The sequence below is a fragment of the Pelodiscus sinensis genome, chromosome 6 (genome assembly GCF_049634645.1).
Source record: "Pelodiscus sinensis isolate JC-2024 chromosome 6, ASM4963464v1, whole genome shotgun sequence".
Taxonomy (NCBI): Eukaryota; Metazoa; Chordata; order Testudines; family Trionychidae; genus Pelodiscus; species Pelodiscus sinensis.
The window spans coordinates 7,998,838-8,015,106 of record NC_134716.1 but is presented as its reverse complement, the minus strand read 5'-3'; the positions used below and the strand labels follow the sequence as shown (position 1 = coordinate 8,015,106).

Here is a 16,269-nt window from a genome sequence, read left to right as displayed (position 1 = left end):
ATTTCACTTTTTAAAAATATGGTTTTGATCTCATTGGTGATTCACAGGCAATTATTTTGTCTGCTTTAGTTTATGCACAAAAATTCAATAAGAAGTTGAGAGCAAGCCAAAGGTGTACATGTGTGCTTGAGAGAGAACAAAATCTTCACACACAGTTAAGCTTCATCAGATACATATAATTTCACAGTTGCAGATGCTTTATTTGCAGCCCCTAGGTTGAAAACATATCTGGCATGTGTAATACAGGAGTCAAATGTGCTCTTCCCAGATGCAAAGTGTGGTTTTGGAGGAGGCATGTACATTATTTGCTGGTAAAGAGAGAAAATTGATAGCATGGGGTGAAAATTGATCCCTGTATTCCCATTTTTCTGGGGAACAAGGTCAAAAACCATCTTCTCAGGGAGAGAGAGCAATTTGATTATTTATGAATGGCAGTAGGGACCAAGAGTGTAAAACAGGTACGAGTTCCCTAGGATAAGATGATGTGATTTTTCTCCTTACATTTTAGCATTAGAGTGGGCAGTGGAGCCAATAGTTTGAACTCACATGATTTCCAGACTTCCTTAGAGAATTAGGATTTTTCCTTTTTCATTCCCCCCTGCTAACCACTAGAGGGATGGGGTGGCTGTGTATTCCTACACCTTAATATGTGTAGCTGGCAGTAAAAAGGGATTGTGTTGCAGCTGCATCACTCTTCCCAGCGACGATATATTGTCCTTTGGATGCTAACCCGTTAATCTGAAAAAACAAGGAGGGAGAAAGTTACCCAGAGGAGAGCATTTTAAAAAAACAAAACCAAACAAACAAACAGGGAGAAGTAAACAACACAGGGAAATAGGTAGTGCTTATGTGAATTCTCAAAATTTAAAAAGGACGATTGGAGAATTTAGAAAACACATGATAGAGTAAAGCCTATGATACTTCTAAGGCAGGATGGTAGTGACCAAAACTTATTGCTATGTAATCGGTGTGTGTTGACCTATAAGAAATGAGATGGCCATCTCAAACAAATGTCCACAGAAATTACCTTTTAATTAGCATCCTAGTTGGCAGTTTCAGTAAAGAGGCCAAAGATTGATTGGGCAAGGAAAGTAAACCACATGTTTATTCTTACAGATGTCTCCAAAGTAGGTTTGAGGATTATTTTTGGGATTCATGGCAAGGCTTGCAGTGCAGTTTGCAGTGTAAGACTTTCATGCACAGCTGTCAGCCAAGAATCAGATTCAAGAAACAAACATCCTTGGATGAACATGAAACAAATACAAAGAAGGATCAAAGCAACAAGGATCTTTAGAACTTGGAGAACATGTCCCCATCTGAGAGCATGTGATGTGCAGTATCTCTGAAGTAGGATGATGGCTCTTTTAAAGACCCAGACTTAGAACTAGAAGGTCTGAAGTACAGGCAGTCCCCGGGTTACGTACAAGATAGGGACTGTAGGTTTGTTCTTAAGTTGAATCTGTATGTAAGTCGGAACTGGCGTCAGCAGCTGCTGAAACTGATCAGTTTCAACCACGGCTGAATCTGGACGCCAGTTCTGACTTACATACAGATTCAACTTAAGAAACCCAGGCGTCCCCAAGTCAGCTGCTGCTGAAACTGATCAGCGGCTGATTCCAGGAAGCCTGGGGCAGAGCAACTCTGCCTCTGGCTTCCTGTAGTCAGCGCTGGTCAGTTTCAGCAGCGGCTGACCTGGGGCAGAGCAGCTGGGGTGCTGCTGGGTTGCTCCAGTAGCGCGGCTCCTCGGCGCTACTGGAGCAACCCAGCAGCACCCCAGCTGCTCTGCCTCGGGTCCTGATTCAGCCGCTGCTGAAACTGACCAGCAGCGGCTGAATCAGGACTCCTGGGGCAGAGCAGCTGGGGTGCTGCCGGGTTGGTCCGGAGCGGTGCTGCGGGACCAACCCGGCAGCCCCCAGCTGCTCTACCCCAGGGGTAGGCAAGAAAAGCCTGGTCTGCTGGGGGGGGGGCACTAGCTGCCCTCCCCCCTCCCAGCAGACCAGGGAGACGGGGGTGGCGGGACGCCCAAGTCCTCCATGGCTTTGCTCCGTCTCCCTGGTCTGCTGACCTGGGAGACGCGGAGCAAAGCCACAGAGCACGCGGGCAGTGGGACAGTCCAGGCGCGCCGCACTGTCCCACTACTGGTGTGCTCCGAGGCTTTGCTCCCCATCTCCCTGGTCTGCTGGTCAGACCAGGGAGACGGGGAGCAAAGCCGCGGAGCACGCCCGCAGTGGGACAGCCCTTTGCTCCGCGTCTTCCTGGTCTGCAGTCCGTGTCCTCCGGGGCGAGAAAAGCCCCGTTCGTATCTGCGGATCCGACATAAGTCGGATCCGCGTAAGTCGGGGACTGCCTGTAATCTCAGTCAGCCAGCCAAATGTGCGTCACTTACCCGTGCCCGTTTGCAGAAAGCCTCCTGTGTAGCCTCCTTATTCTCAGGTTTGCCAGACCATGCAGCAAGTGCCGATGCCTGCAGAGCACGTCCGTACGAGAAGGTCAGTTTCCAGGGTTTGGGCAAAGGGCATTGGTTGATGGCACTGAGGTTGAGAGAAGCCTCTTCTTCGCTTTGGCCTCCAGATAGGAAGCAGATTCCTGCAAGAGGGGGAAAAAAAAGACGAAAATGTCTAGAGACCATGATTCACTCTGATCTCCTGAGATGAAATACAATCGTGTAGTGGAGGCAGTGGGAACATAAAGAATCACAAATCAATTTTTTCCCATAGAAGGCATTTGTGTGAGACTGAAGAGAATAAGATCAACTCAATATCCATAGATACTGCAGCCTATAGGTCTTCAGTGACATTGCATATGGTGCCCAGTCAAACCTGCCACCAGTGTCTGCTGATCTATCTATAACTGGAGATGCAACAAACCATCCTAAAATCTGTCAACACAACAACCCCACAACCCAATCCTCAAGAACAGACTAAATGGAAGCAAACGGAGGCATGTTAGACTAAACTTGGGAGATTTGGCGGTCTGACCCCCACAGGTCCTACTGCATCTCAATACATGAGACTTGACCAGGACAGGCTCTACAAGCAACCTCAATAAGAGTCTGAGGCACTTGGGCAGATGATCTGTGAATCTGCAAGGAACCATAATGGAGAGTAATGAGTGAGGAGTTACCAGGAACAGCAGCGGGAACGGTGCGATGGAGGGCAGTGACAGTTGCCATGGCTACCTCCTGAGGGGTGTACTTCTTGAGGCAGGAATGTCCAGCAGTCACCATATTGGGTTTCAGCAGTGTCCCCTCCAGGTAGACATGATGATCATTCAGGGCCTTGTAGACAGCAGCCAGGACCTGGGAAACCATGAGAACAGGAGGATCATGCAATGCTCCTTCATATTTGCTCAATGCTGGGCTTCACTCCCATACTGATTCTTCAGTGGGAGCAGCTCTCATACAGATTCTATAGAGGGACAACCTGTTCCTGGAGTGAGAGGGAGATTCACTGTCCATGTTTTATATACGTGGGTCTTCATTTCCCCACCTCCCTCCCATCACTTTAACAAGCTCGCTGAACCTGCTGTGGGAAAGTATTTTTTTCCCCTGGGCTGATCAAGGAATTGACTCTCGATTGTCATGGAATTCTTGACATTAGTCTCTCAAACATACCTTGCTCTGAAATGGGAAAACTACAAACCTGTATAGGATGGCCTCAGAGCTAGGGCACTGTTCCCACCTCTGTCCCTTATCTGTGTGTCCTTGGGCAACTAACTTATTCTTTCAGTACCTCCTTCCCTCCCCTGTGCCTGTCTGTAAAATGGAGATAAAGTGCTTTGAGACTTATGGATGCAACGCTCTGTTTAAGAGCCAAGTATTATTACTATTTTGCTGATGAAAATGGGACATGTTTGGTAGGTAAGAGTCTTACCTTCTCTGAAACATACTGACAGCGCTGGAGGTCATGGTCTCCATCAGGTAGGACTTCCGGTTCTACAATGGGCACCAGCCCGTGCTAAGAATGGAAAAACAAAGAAATTGCTGGAAATCTGGAAGAGGAATTGCCCTATTGTGGATAACTTGAGAAAGGGGTAGTAAAGCAAGGAGAACTCCCTAACCAGAGAAGATACCAAAAGACTATTTCGACATGATAGACAAAGAGGGATGCTCTCAGACATGGGAACTGTTTCAAAAGAGGGCAGGAAAGGACACAACTTATTCCCACATCACATGAAAGGAGAGAACTATTTCTCTCACTCATTGAGAGTTTATACCTGCTGGCAGATGCTGGCATAGCGTGCCAGCGTGTTGGCATTCTCCTGGATGGCTAGAGTGGAGGGAGTTGTGTCTGTGATCTTCAGCACAGCACGCCACTTGCCAAAATCAGCACCATCCTTCTTATACTGGGCGCAGCGCTCAGCAAGCCCATCCAGCCCTGCAGGTAATAAAAGCAAAGTTAAGTGCCTTGTTTAGAGCCCCAGATTTATTGGGGCTGAACTTTGTGTCCTACAACCAGTAGATGGGATAGAGGATGCAGTGCTGGTGTGGAGATGGATGTGGCCTGTGACTCCTACTTTTCATTTGGCCAATGGAAGGAGGAGTGAACAATGTCTTGTCATGGAGACTGCTGTTACGTGGCCCTTCTGCAGCCTATCCTGGGGATGTGCAAAATGCTTCCACTCTGTGCATGCCCAATGCAATAGCTACTCATAGTGTGATCCTCAGGGAATTAAATCTCAGAGGTGGGATGGTAGATAGAGAAGCCCAAGATATTTTCTCTGGTTAGTAAAACCTCTGGACAGTAATAATGCAAACCCCATAATATTAGAAACAGAAGCTGCTACACAAGGTCAGAGGATTAGTCCATAATGTTATATCCTGACTCTGACACCTCAGGGGGAAATGGCCATCTAATTCCACCCCCCCGAAATGCACATGAACAATAATATAATGTTAACTTGGGGGCGTGATGAGGGGATAAATGCTTCCTGATCCCAGCTGGTGAAGCATGAAGGTTGAGCCCTTGTGTCTTATTACCCTTCTGCCTGCTTATTACCTTGCAGCCACTGGTGCTGCTGGCAGTGCTCATCAAGTCAAAAGGGATGTTTCTGTGCACGGGGAGGCTGCTCTCTGCATGCTGGCTGGTGTCTGGAAGGCTGTGGTAGTGGAGGAGTGCATTACACCCAGTTGTCTAAATGTGGAGCAAGGGGTGCATATTCCTCCCTCCCCTGGCACCTTTGGAGACACAATTTTTCTCCTGCTCTCTGCAAGCACCATGCTTCCTGCTGCTTCTGAAGAACACCTCCCCACCTCACATGGCTTTAATTTAAGAACTACAGCTGAGCCCTCAACATTCCAGCCATTTAAATCTCTTTTTGTCAGGAAGTACAACCCCATTTTGATGTCCGAGGAAATGTCTCACCTTGAATGGTGGTTTCACCATTTGTTCCCGCCAGTGGGGCTGTTCCTTTATCTAGCTATGGAGATAAGTGGAAAGGAAGATGCATTAGTTATTAACAGATCAGGATAATTTCTGCTACTGTAACCCAGAGTGAGTACCGACTTCTCAGCCTTTGCCAGCAGGAGTCACTGTAACAAGAGATGCAGGAGGTTGGTGAGCAAAGCCATTGGAGGAGACCTAAAACAAGTGCTAGGGAATGGGGAACTTGCAGGAGAGAACAATGCATGACAATGAACTGATTATTGGGGCAGAATTGTTGATGAGCCGGGGAGAGGATGGATCCAAGAGTTTTAAGACCAAGAGGACGGGGGGGATGAAGCAAGAATTCTAGCAGGTGGGGGGATTTGTTCAGTGGCTGTAGATGTGCCTTGGTGACTAATACAGAGGCATTGGCTGCAGGGATAATGCAGATACAGAAAATGATGCCTGACTGATGAACGAGTATTGTTTGTCAGCGAGATCCCTGACTGTGCAAAGTCATGCTGGGAAGGGCTCTGGCTTACTGTGCTAGCAGGGCCCTTGCAGATATTCACCTTTATTCCCACCACAATGCCTTTATCCTTGATGACCTTGGGGAATGGCTTTCCATTGCTGTCCTTCTGATAGAGTGTCTCATGGAAAAAGATCACTCCCCCAATGCTCTGATTGATGGAGGCATCTGAGGAAAAGAGGATGTCTCGGAAGGCCCGGCGATTTTCCTCGGTGTTCTCCACCTTAATCTTCTGCAGTCTGTTCCCCATAGTACCTAGCAAGAAGGGCCAAAGGTCAGAGAGCATGATATTGAGCATGATTGATTGTCCTTTCATTCCACTTGTATAATTGCAAGGATGGAGTAACTAAGAATTAGGCCTTCCCTGGCTGTAGAGACCTGTGCTTCTCTCCTCAGTCTATGCCCTCACAGTTTTGTCAACAGACCCCAACCCTGACCTGGTGGATTGCTCATTCCTGGAGAAAGATGGGGGATTCCTTTACTCCTGCCTGGTGTATCAAACTATTTCAAAATAAAAAATGGCTTGAAGGACAAAGTATCAATAACTGATCAGCTTACCCACGGACTCATCTGCGGCCAGGATCCCCTTCCCTGGAGCCACAATCCGCTGAGCTATGTCAGACAGGGCCTTCTTCTGCTCTGGAGTCAGTGCTGGAAATGGGTGGGTCATGGTGGCAGTTCTGGAGGAGATACACAGAGAGGCCCATTGTTCCAAGCTGAGTTATACTATGGATAATGTTTTATTGAATACAAATGCAATGGTCTCGTGTACTTTCTTCTGGTGGAAGTGAGGCTCGGTATTCCTAAGTCATTGATCTATGTGCGTATACGTCCTCCTGCCAGGCCCACCTATCTTATAACTCAGTATCAGAAAGCCCCACAGTTTTTAGTGTATTTATCGTCTTGAGCGGTAAAGAAGTGCCATTAACCTCATTTACAGATGGGTAATGAGACAGAGAGGCTAAGTAATTGCCCAGAGTCATCCAGGATGTCAGTGGCAGGTCTAGACTTCAGTACATTAACCCTTAGCCCCTCCTTCCTTTCAGATCATGGGAAAAGACTCCACATTAATGTGCAGTGAATTCTAGTTCAGGCTCTTCTTCTCTCCCAGAGGTTGCAATGTAAAATCCATTCCACCTGAGTGCAAAAAATACCAGTTCAGTCTCCTTTTCTATTAGAAAATGGCAACAATGACCATTCCAGCAGAGTCTGGAAATACACCTCAAGTTCTCCTTTGCAGTTAGTCTTCACATCAGAGCAGAATAGACTGCAGCAGCTACTATTAAGTGTCCTCCCTAAGTCCCCTTGGGGAAGAGAATCAAAAAGTGGATTTTTGATTTAAGTAGATTTGCTCAGAGCCTAAAAGCAGTTAGGTAAAAAGGTTTGGGAGGATTAGATTTTTTTTAAAAAATTGGTAAATGTCAATTTCACTGGACACACAGAAACTGCCAAATATTTCCATCCATAATAATCAAAATTTACAGATCAGCAAAATGAGAAAAATGCTACTTGGGAGCCTTATAGCTTGATTTAAAGATTCTTACCACATATTTTGACAATTCATGTTCAGTTGTAAAGCTTTGTTTAATAACTTTAGATACTGAGATTCAAATAATTATTGATTGATCCTTCTCCATAATTTCCTGCAACTGAAAATTTAATATGGTAAAATTTAAAAAACCCTTTAGATAAACATTGATATTGTCTTTCAGAATTAGAAAAAAAAATTCCGCCAAGCCTGTAGCTAAACCTTTAAAATCTGGGACAAAGTTAACACACGTTAATTGCTGACAAGCAAAGTTCTTTGCAAAGCAGGTTTGACACTTTGCTCCTAAGTAACTAAGAGTTCTCTTATCTCCCACTGTATCCAACAACCCCCTCTCCCATTTCTCTGGCCTGCCTTGTCAATATTTGCTAGTGTGGCTCAATGCTTTCTCATCTCTTTTTTTCCCTGCTGTGTGTCTGTAAATTGTATGCGTGGGGCTCCTTTCAGAACTGCATGAAGTGTTAGTTCGGTTTCACAGAAAAACAAATGAAATGTGAGCTGAGTTAATCCTACTAAATACAAGATATTGGGTTGCAAATGGATCCTAATCCATTCCTATTTCATCAGGGTATGGTTGAGACTTGGCAGCTGAAAATGCTCACTGGAATGAGAGTCAAGGTCTGCCTGTCCTGAGGTGGTGTATGCTCTTGTTAAGGTTAGATAAGGGAGGAAAACACATTTGACAGCTTGGGTTTGTTCTTTGGGTGGAGTATGAAAGTATCATTGTCCCATGAAACAAATACGTTCCAGAACCTTGATAGAGGAGTAGGCCAGTATTCTACAGTAATGGTTAGGCTGTATAGCCCTGTGATCACACTTTTGTGACGGGGTCCTTCCTGCCAGATGTCATGGCCTCATCTCTCTCACATCCATCTTTCTAAAAAGCTCGAGAAGAAATTAGGTCCCTACTTTGATTCTTATTATAATTAATTATTTTTATTACAGTCTCTGTGGTCCCAACCAAGATTAGGTGCCACACAAATGGATATTGAGAGAGATGTTCTAAAAAGACCAAACAGACAATTGTGGGAGGGGGTAACACAGTAGCACACACTTGCCCGCACTCAAAGAGCAGGTCAGTAACTAAGCCAGTAATATACCCCTAATTTTCAGACTCTCAGTCCAGTTCAAATCTATCACAGGATGGCAGGGCCTTTAAAGCAAGTTAGACTCAGGTAGGCCTGTCACCTAGTAGTTGTCCCCCAGCTGATCCTGATCTGGTGGCTTAATAACCACCAGTGACTTTTGCTGTGAAAGTTCTGGGAGGAGAGGGTGCAGCTACACAGAAGGGCTTAACTCGAAATAAGCTATGTACATTGAACTATGTCAATTGCATAGCTTACTGTGAAATTGAAATAGGGAGCATCTACACAGCACTTATTTCAAAACAGAGCACTCTTCCTCCGAATCCCTGACTCCTTGTCCAATGAGGGTTACAGGAGTCGGAATAAGAAGTCCTCCACCGTGACAGTATTTCGACATTATTTCAAAAGAACTGCCTGCTGTGTAGACACAGACTAATTTATTTCAAAATAATGTTGCTGTGTAGACATACTGTAAAAAAAGAAGAGGTAGGGAGGTAATCTAAAAGGCCCTCAGATACAGAGTTGCTCTCTGTGGTAAGAGTCCTAGAGTGAGAAGGCCCAGCTAGGCAGTCCTACATATCAAAGAGGAGGGAGGACCTAGGGAGTAGCCTGGGAATCAGAGGAGAGGCTGTGTTAAACATCCTTTTGGTGAATAGATTTTGTTATCTATCACCAGATTCTGCCAGCCTTAAACACAGAAATAGCTTCTTTGAGAGCAGTCCCATTGATTTCAGATGTGCCACTCAGGCAGTAAAGTACTGCTCATTATGAGCAAGGGAGGCAGAACGTGGCCCATCATTGAATATTGCTTAACTGTGGCTGCCTTATAAAAAGAGGCTTCCATCAATGTATCAACAGAAATTATAAAGGCCTACTCAAGAGAGAGTGCATGGTCCAGTAGATAGGAAACTGGAATGCAGCAGACAACAGGAATCTATGCTTGGCTCTGTTATTGATGTTGCCAATATTTTTAATGTGCCAGCCATTTGTAATTCTGCTTAGTGGAGAAAGGCCAATTATTTCAAGTTATGGGCTAGATCCTCAGCTGATATAAATTCTTAGTTCTAGCATCTTTAGTGGAGGTGTACTGATTTACACCAGCTGAAACTCTGGCCCATGACTATTGTTTCTCTGTTGTTCACAAAATGTAACTTTTAAAAAAATTGGAAGGAGAGTGAAGAGCTACAACAAAGGAAGCAAAATACAGAAAATGCAAAAAATCAGATGCAGCATAGTGGCTAAATAGAATGTCCTGCACCAGCTTTCCAGCAAGGTCTACTGGTGTTTTAAACAAACAAGGGTGTTTGTCTAATCCAGTCCCTGGCAGAGACACAGCTGGACCTGAAAAACACGACAATGAAAGTCAATATTGCTGCATTGGAATTTAAACCTTTCCCCAGTATGTGCAGTGGCGCAAGCAGAGGGGAAATGTTGTCACAGACATCAGCACAAACATTGCCTTCAGTTAATGTTACAACAGAATGGACTAAAGTGCAGATGCACATGTGGGATGGAGGAGGGAACACGGGGAAGGATTTGAGTGGTGTTGGTGTGTCGCATTTCAGGCCAGGTTACAAGCAACAGTTCTTTCTTTGCGCCTTCCCCTTGGCAACTACCCTCAGTGCTTTCTAAGGCTGGAAGAAACTATCAGTGCCAGGTTTTGAATTTCATTTGACCGTTTGCCCCTAACTGAAGAAACCAGTTGTAGTAGAACATCTGGATTCTGGACAGCAGAAAAGAGGGGATCCAATTGGCACATGTTTTCACAATTGTCTTTTATCTCTCCTTTCATATAAAATATGCCAAAAGTGTAGGGGTCGTGTGGAACTTGGCCCTATCTGACTGTGTGCAGCTTCATCTGCACAATTCTTCAGTACTTCTACACAAGTTTACATATTCAAACCTCCATTTGTATGCATAAATGGTGTGTAGGTAGGTCCGTGTAAGTAAATTCCATCATAGTGCACACAAATGATAATGCTTAAAATGTGTGAAAGTGATTTTTATAAGGAAAAGCTGCACCCGTACAAATGGATGTGGGTGTATGGCTTAAAAAGTGGCTCATAACAAACAGGCAAAGAGAGCAAGACCCTGAGTCTGATTTCTGACTCAGCTGATTGTTGGGGACAATGGGACCCTTCAAATAATGGAAACACTATCAATAAATGCTTGTGCAATGGCATCTGGGTTAGCTAAAGCTAAATTCATGAGCTACAGAATCACACTTCCCAAATGAGACCTGCGACAGATCTACATTCCCTCTGGATCATGTACAACAGGTGGCATGTGAGATATGGATAAATGTGTTTAAAGATGGAGGTGCAAAGTGCTCTCATATACTTAATTTTTGTATTCTTGTATTGACCTGAGATAAATTATTTCTTCGAAACAAAAGTGGGGAAAATCCTTCCAGCACCAGGGAAATGAGGAAGGGAATTGCCTGACAATACAGCAGAGAAAATAGGAAGGCTCCAAGGGAAGAAACAAAGAAGCAATAGTGTAGAATATGATGCACATTGTCCTTTCAGAAATGTGGTTAGAATAAAAAAAAGTGGTTGGACCCAAAACAGCTGTGAAGGAAGAGATAACGTAACATGCCCACTGAAGAGTGCTCCAGAGATAGAGAGGCAGCTGTTAGAGGATCAAGAGAGTCTGTGTGGTGAAGAATTAACCATACTTGACTACAGGAAAGAAGGAGCATAGAGCCATGTAGGGAAGCCCTTTTCCCTTCTTGTATTGCAATCTTACACTCATTCTGGTGCTCATCAGACAGAAAGCTAGGGCACTGTCCTACCATGTCCAGAATGTGAAGATTATCCAGATATGCTTAAAGCACTGAGCTTTACACACTCAAGCCTTACCTATATGCCAAACATTAAACTAATGTCCATGTTTACAAAAATTAGACAATTGCTAGGGAGAGAAATGCCACCATAATTCCAAGCAGCATCTTGTGAGGCTTGTTAGTGGTCAGCACATACATTGCACTGTGTCGTGCGCGTGAAGCCGAAACTGTATGTAAAGCATGTCGATTGGGGGAGGATCCCCTTCACAAAGTAGCAGAGGAGGAAGGTTTGGAAGGGTCACTTCTGTGTGTATCATGGAAGGGGAAGTTTCCTCTTTCTGTACATCAGGAGTGAGGGTTGTAATGCAGCAAAATACCTCGGATCTGAAGAAACACTTAGGTAGAGGGTTCAGACTCACCACTGCCTTAGGAAAATGAACAAGCACTTTTGATTAAGATGGTGATTTGTTCTTTTCAAGTGTCTGAAAGATCAGACCTCTCAATTACCTGAAAACCTGTTGCCTGCTGTTGGGTTTGCCTTCACACATGGCTTATTTTATAGCAATTTTGTTAGCAAAACCCTATCTTACTGCTAACAATCTCTAGTGTAGGGAAGAGGAAAGGGAGCAAGGGATTCCCCTTCCCTTCTCCTGCTTTGGGGACTGGCATCAACTGGCCCTTGCACCAGACTAAAATGACATTACCCTCTCCAGAGTGAGTGGGAAGGGTTAGGGCCCATGACTTTACAGCCTCTTTCCACTGGGGAACAGAACTTATAGCCGTAGAGGGAGTGGACATCGCTCTGCATTCCCCTCTGAGCTCAGTGCTGCTGCATCTCTTTTCTGGTAAAGAGCAGAGGGAAACAGGTGTCTGGAGTACTAGGGTGCAGCTGGGTCATATAGGGATCTAGTAGCTGGGAGGTGGGTTGTATAGGGCACTCACCTTCAGGTGTTGAGGATAGTTTCTTCTTGGTGGTGGCTTGGGTGGGGCTATAGTAGGAGTGGAAGATTGTAGGAGGGTTCTTCTATGCTGGCAGTTGGCACTTGTCCCTGGAGTAGCTGGAGAATTCTGGCAGATCCCCTAAAGAAGTCTTGTTCTTAGGGTGCTAGCAAGGGACAGTGTGAGTGTTTTGGGTGAAGTAGGAGGTTGAGGGTGCTAGCTGTGGGGATGACCAAGGGGTCAGCAGCTGCCTATGAGCCTATTTGTATTCCGTAACTCTGAGCAGGTTACTGAAGATGACTGTTCTCATCCTCTGTGTTCAAAAGGGTCTACTGCTAGGACAGGGGAAACGCTTCTGCCAACAGCTTCCTGTTGTGTCTTTTTGTGTAGTCTTCTCTATTTGAGACAATCTTCTATCCCCTGTCAAAACCAGTCTCACCCGCGCTACTGCTATAATTCTTCAGAGGAAATTAAACACAAAGGGCAGGTTCTAACACTTCATCAGCCTGGACTTTATTTTTTGCATGCAAATTACACAAAGAGGATTGCATTCTGCAGCGGTATCCCAGCTCTTCTCACATGCCTCTCCCTGTATCACCATTTAAATCAAGTAGCAGAAAATGATGTACACACAAATGCACAGGCTATTGATTCAGCCTCTTAAATGAAAGAGGACTTATATTTTCACATTCACTTTCTCTAGGTGTTCTTTGTTACAACATTAAGCCATAATTATTAGCATTGCTTCAAATGGGGCTTATTACGTTTATAGAAGACAGATGAGAGAGAGAGAGAGAGTGCACTGTAGGAGTTAAAAAAAGAAAGAACTAAGAATGAATGAATGTTTCTTTCCTGATTTGAACAGGGGGCTCCTACATAATCTTGCAAGCTGTTCCTCACAAAGCAAAATCAATTTACAGAAAATATACATATTCTCTCTCCTCCCCTACTCAGAGCAGAAATGAATCAATGGTTTATTATCACTCACTGTTTGAGGACAGTGTCTCCTTCTCCGCTAGAAGTTACTTGTGAGGTAGCTGCAGCCAAACAGGTCTAATTTCCCAACTCCTAAACTTTTTATAAAGCTCTCAGCAATATTATTTTTTTCCCTTGTTTCTCCTCCTCTTCAGGCTGTTAGAGGCGGTGTCTCTATACAGCACCCCTGATTGGCTGAGGAACCATAAACTGCCCAACCACTCATATTTATTCTCTCCTATACAGGCGTGGAAAAATTATACTTCTGTTTCTTTCCAAGTGAAAATGACAAATTCCATAAAGATTCTTTGGACAGGTCAGTTCAACAGCTTCATCATCCATTTCAGACACTGTGATGCACTTAGTATGGTTTTTCCTGTGAGAAACAAATGAATTCTCTATGTACATGACTTCTGGGGTATCTATGTGCACATTGCTGACATTTTCCGTTTGTCAAATCACCACAGAAAACAAGGCTGATTTTTTTTCTTTTGGGCTACTTAAAATTTGAAAGCCCTTCCACTGTGGGTTGGACCTGTGCAGTACAAGGACTGCGTAAGCCAACGTCATACTCTTAGAGGTGACATACAAAATAGCCTTGGACATTAGAGCTTGTTTTTACTGAACAATGCAGTGTTTGCTCGGACACTGATGTTATCTCCCTGCTTTTTAGGGCATGTGTTGAAGGTTTTTTAACCTTCACTGAGCACTTTCCTACACGTGGCGCATCCACCTTTTGGTGTGGGGCTTGGACAATGGCAAATGCACAAAGAATCTGAGTGAATTTGTCTGGGCAGTCTCTCAGCTGGTGTAAACAAACATAGCACCATGGAAGTCATTAGAGTTATAGTGATTCAGCCAGCTCAGGTTGTGGCCCAATTATTCTTTTCACTCTTGCTGATAATCCTGTTGGCAGAATAACATGGACATGAAGTGCATATCTACTGCCAGAAAACCCAAACTACCTTGTAGTATCTCTTTCGTGATCTGATATATCTCTCACCTGGGAACTCCCTCTTGCCCTTCCAGGGAGATAGACTCAGTGATCTAATTAGCTATTCTTCACCTGCAACTGATTCGGCATAGTAACAACCAATATTTATTATGACAAGCCCTATTAAAATGGTCTGGTGAGGGTAAAGGGAGCAGGGGTACAGTTACCATACCAAAGTGCTCCTTCCAAATTTCTCCTGCTCCTTTGAAGTGACCCAGAAAAAACCCAGCTTGGTTCCCCGTTTCTGAGCTTTCAAAAGGCTCAGGAGCACATATCATTCCCGACATGTAGTCTGATGTGTTATGACTGGGACCTTAAAAGAAGCAGGGTGGAAGATTGATGACTGGGTAGAATTCCTAAAAATCTTTCTAAATATTTTTTTAAAATACCGTGTAAGAGCCCATCATCCAGTGTGCAATTATTTAAAAATGGTTGTGTTTTTTCCTGAGGAATGTGAAGTCACCCACCCCACAGCTCCCTCCAGGCTGAAATCCACAGGAATTACAGGTCTCAGGTCTCTGAACAGCCAGGAGGAACATATGCCAGGACAGAATGTAAGCAAAGCATACCTATCTGATGTGGCATTAGCTTCAGCCATATTAAAATATGAGCCATGGTGCAAAGACCCCTAAGGAGAAATTCATACCTGAGGTTCTACAGTCTCTTGAGCAAACCCTGGAAAACTGGTGTGCTCTTGGGTTGCAAAAGGGTAATGGATAACCATTACCTGGGAGTAGCCCCCCACTCGCGGCCACTTATGGCCTCTCCCTGGGCTGCCAACTCCCAGCCCAGCCCACCTCTCTAGAAGGGCCAGAAGCAACTGAGCAGGAGCAGCTACTGCCCATGGCACGGGGATCACACTGCCCATCCCTGTTTAATCACTTAACCTGTTAAATTTAATGCTTAACCAGTTAACTAATTAAATGGGATTTTACATCCCTAATGTGCTCTCTCTTTGGTAAGGACCAGTTGAGGCTCAGGCCCAGTGATAAAAAGACAGTTGCTTGCCTGTTCTTTGAGATGTTTATGCCACTCAAGTGCACATGGGAACTGCTAGACAAAGTTCTCTGGCTCTGGTGTGCATGGCATGTGCACAAGTGAGTGGAATACGGATCTGTAACCATTAGGAAAAAGAGGACCAAACACTTAGGATTATTTTAAATTCATTGGGCTGGGGTCTGCGTGTTTCTACAGGACCTAGCACAACATGATCCTGACACTCATGGACTTTAGGGGGACCATCACAATCTTCTAATCTGACCTGCACATCACAGGCCACAGAAGCTCCATCCACCCACTCCTCTCAGAGACCCTCTAATCTCTGACTGAGTTACTGAAGTTCTCAAAGTATGCTTTTAAAGACTTCAAGTTACAGAGAATCCACTACGTACTTTAGTTCAAACCACCAAGTGACCTTTGCCCCAAGCTGGAATGAAAAATCTCCAAGGTCTCTCTGACCTGGAGGAAAATTCCTTCCCAACCTCAGAGACTGATTGAGACCTTTACCTGTCCTGATTAAGTATTTAAATAAAATAATAAAGATTGATGAGGCAAGGAAGGAAAACTGTGCCCTAACCCTGGGGAGCTGGGGGCGAGGCAGATCTGATCAGAAATGGATAAGAAGGTGAGATTAAAACCCAGTTTGCACTGTAAAGCCTGTCCCTAGATTTGGCAACCCTTGTACACCTGGTTATGCCCACAAAGTGACTGAAATGTAACTGGAAATATAAGAAGGGTGCGTGAATGTGTATGTGTGTACACGTGAAAATACAGGAGTGACTGAGCATAAGGAGGATGCTCTCTGCATGGTGGGGTTAAAGTGTGATCTGATGTAGATCAGTATTCATGCATGACTGTTTACCTTTCAACTCTCCTCTCACGTTGGTGAGAGCTGCCATCTAGCTGTTTTCTGTGCCTCAGAGTCTTGCTCAACCATCTCAAAGTCCAGATGGCTTGTGGTTATCTAATCAGGGATGTTGTTTGTTAAAGTCGTCTGCTGTCCCCACTCTACTCCACAACTCTAATCTCAGGAACACTGGCCTTTAATCAGCAT

General features: G+C 44.7%; 1 protein-coding gene across 1 annotated transcript; it reads right to left on the bottom strand.

Annotated features, from left to right (window-relative positions):
• Window positions 1-155: 155 nt before the first annotated feature.
• On the bottom strand, window positions 156-13,394 carry ALDOB (aldolase, fructose-bisphosphate B). Its single transcript, XM_006111075.4, has 9 exons — window positions 13,236-13,394; window positions 6,451-6,572; window positions 5,936-6,147; window positions 5,364-5,418; window positions 4,216-4,376; window positions 3,873-3,956; window positions 3,124-3,298; window positions 2,387-2,586; window positions 156-738 (listed from the first exon to the last, which is right to left on the bottom strand). Exons 2-9 carry the CDS (start codon window positions 6,560-6,562, stop codon window positions 643-645), a joined length of 1,095 nt encoding a protein of 364 aa, XP_006111137.2. The 5' UTR covers window positions 6,563-6,572; window positions 13,236-13,394; the 3' UTR covers window positions 156-642.
• Between the last annotated feature and the right edge of the window lie 2,875 nt (window positions 13,395-16,269).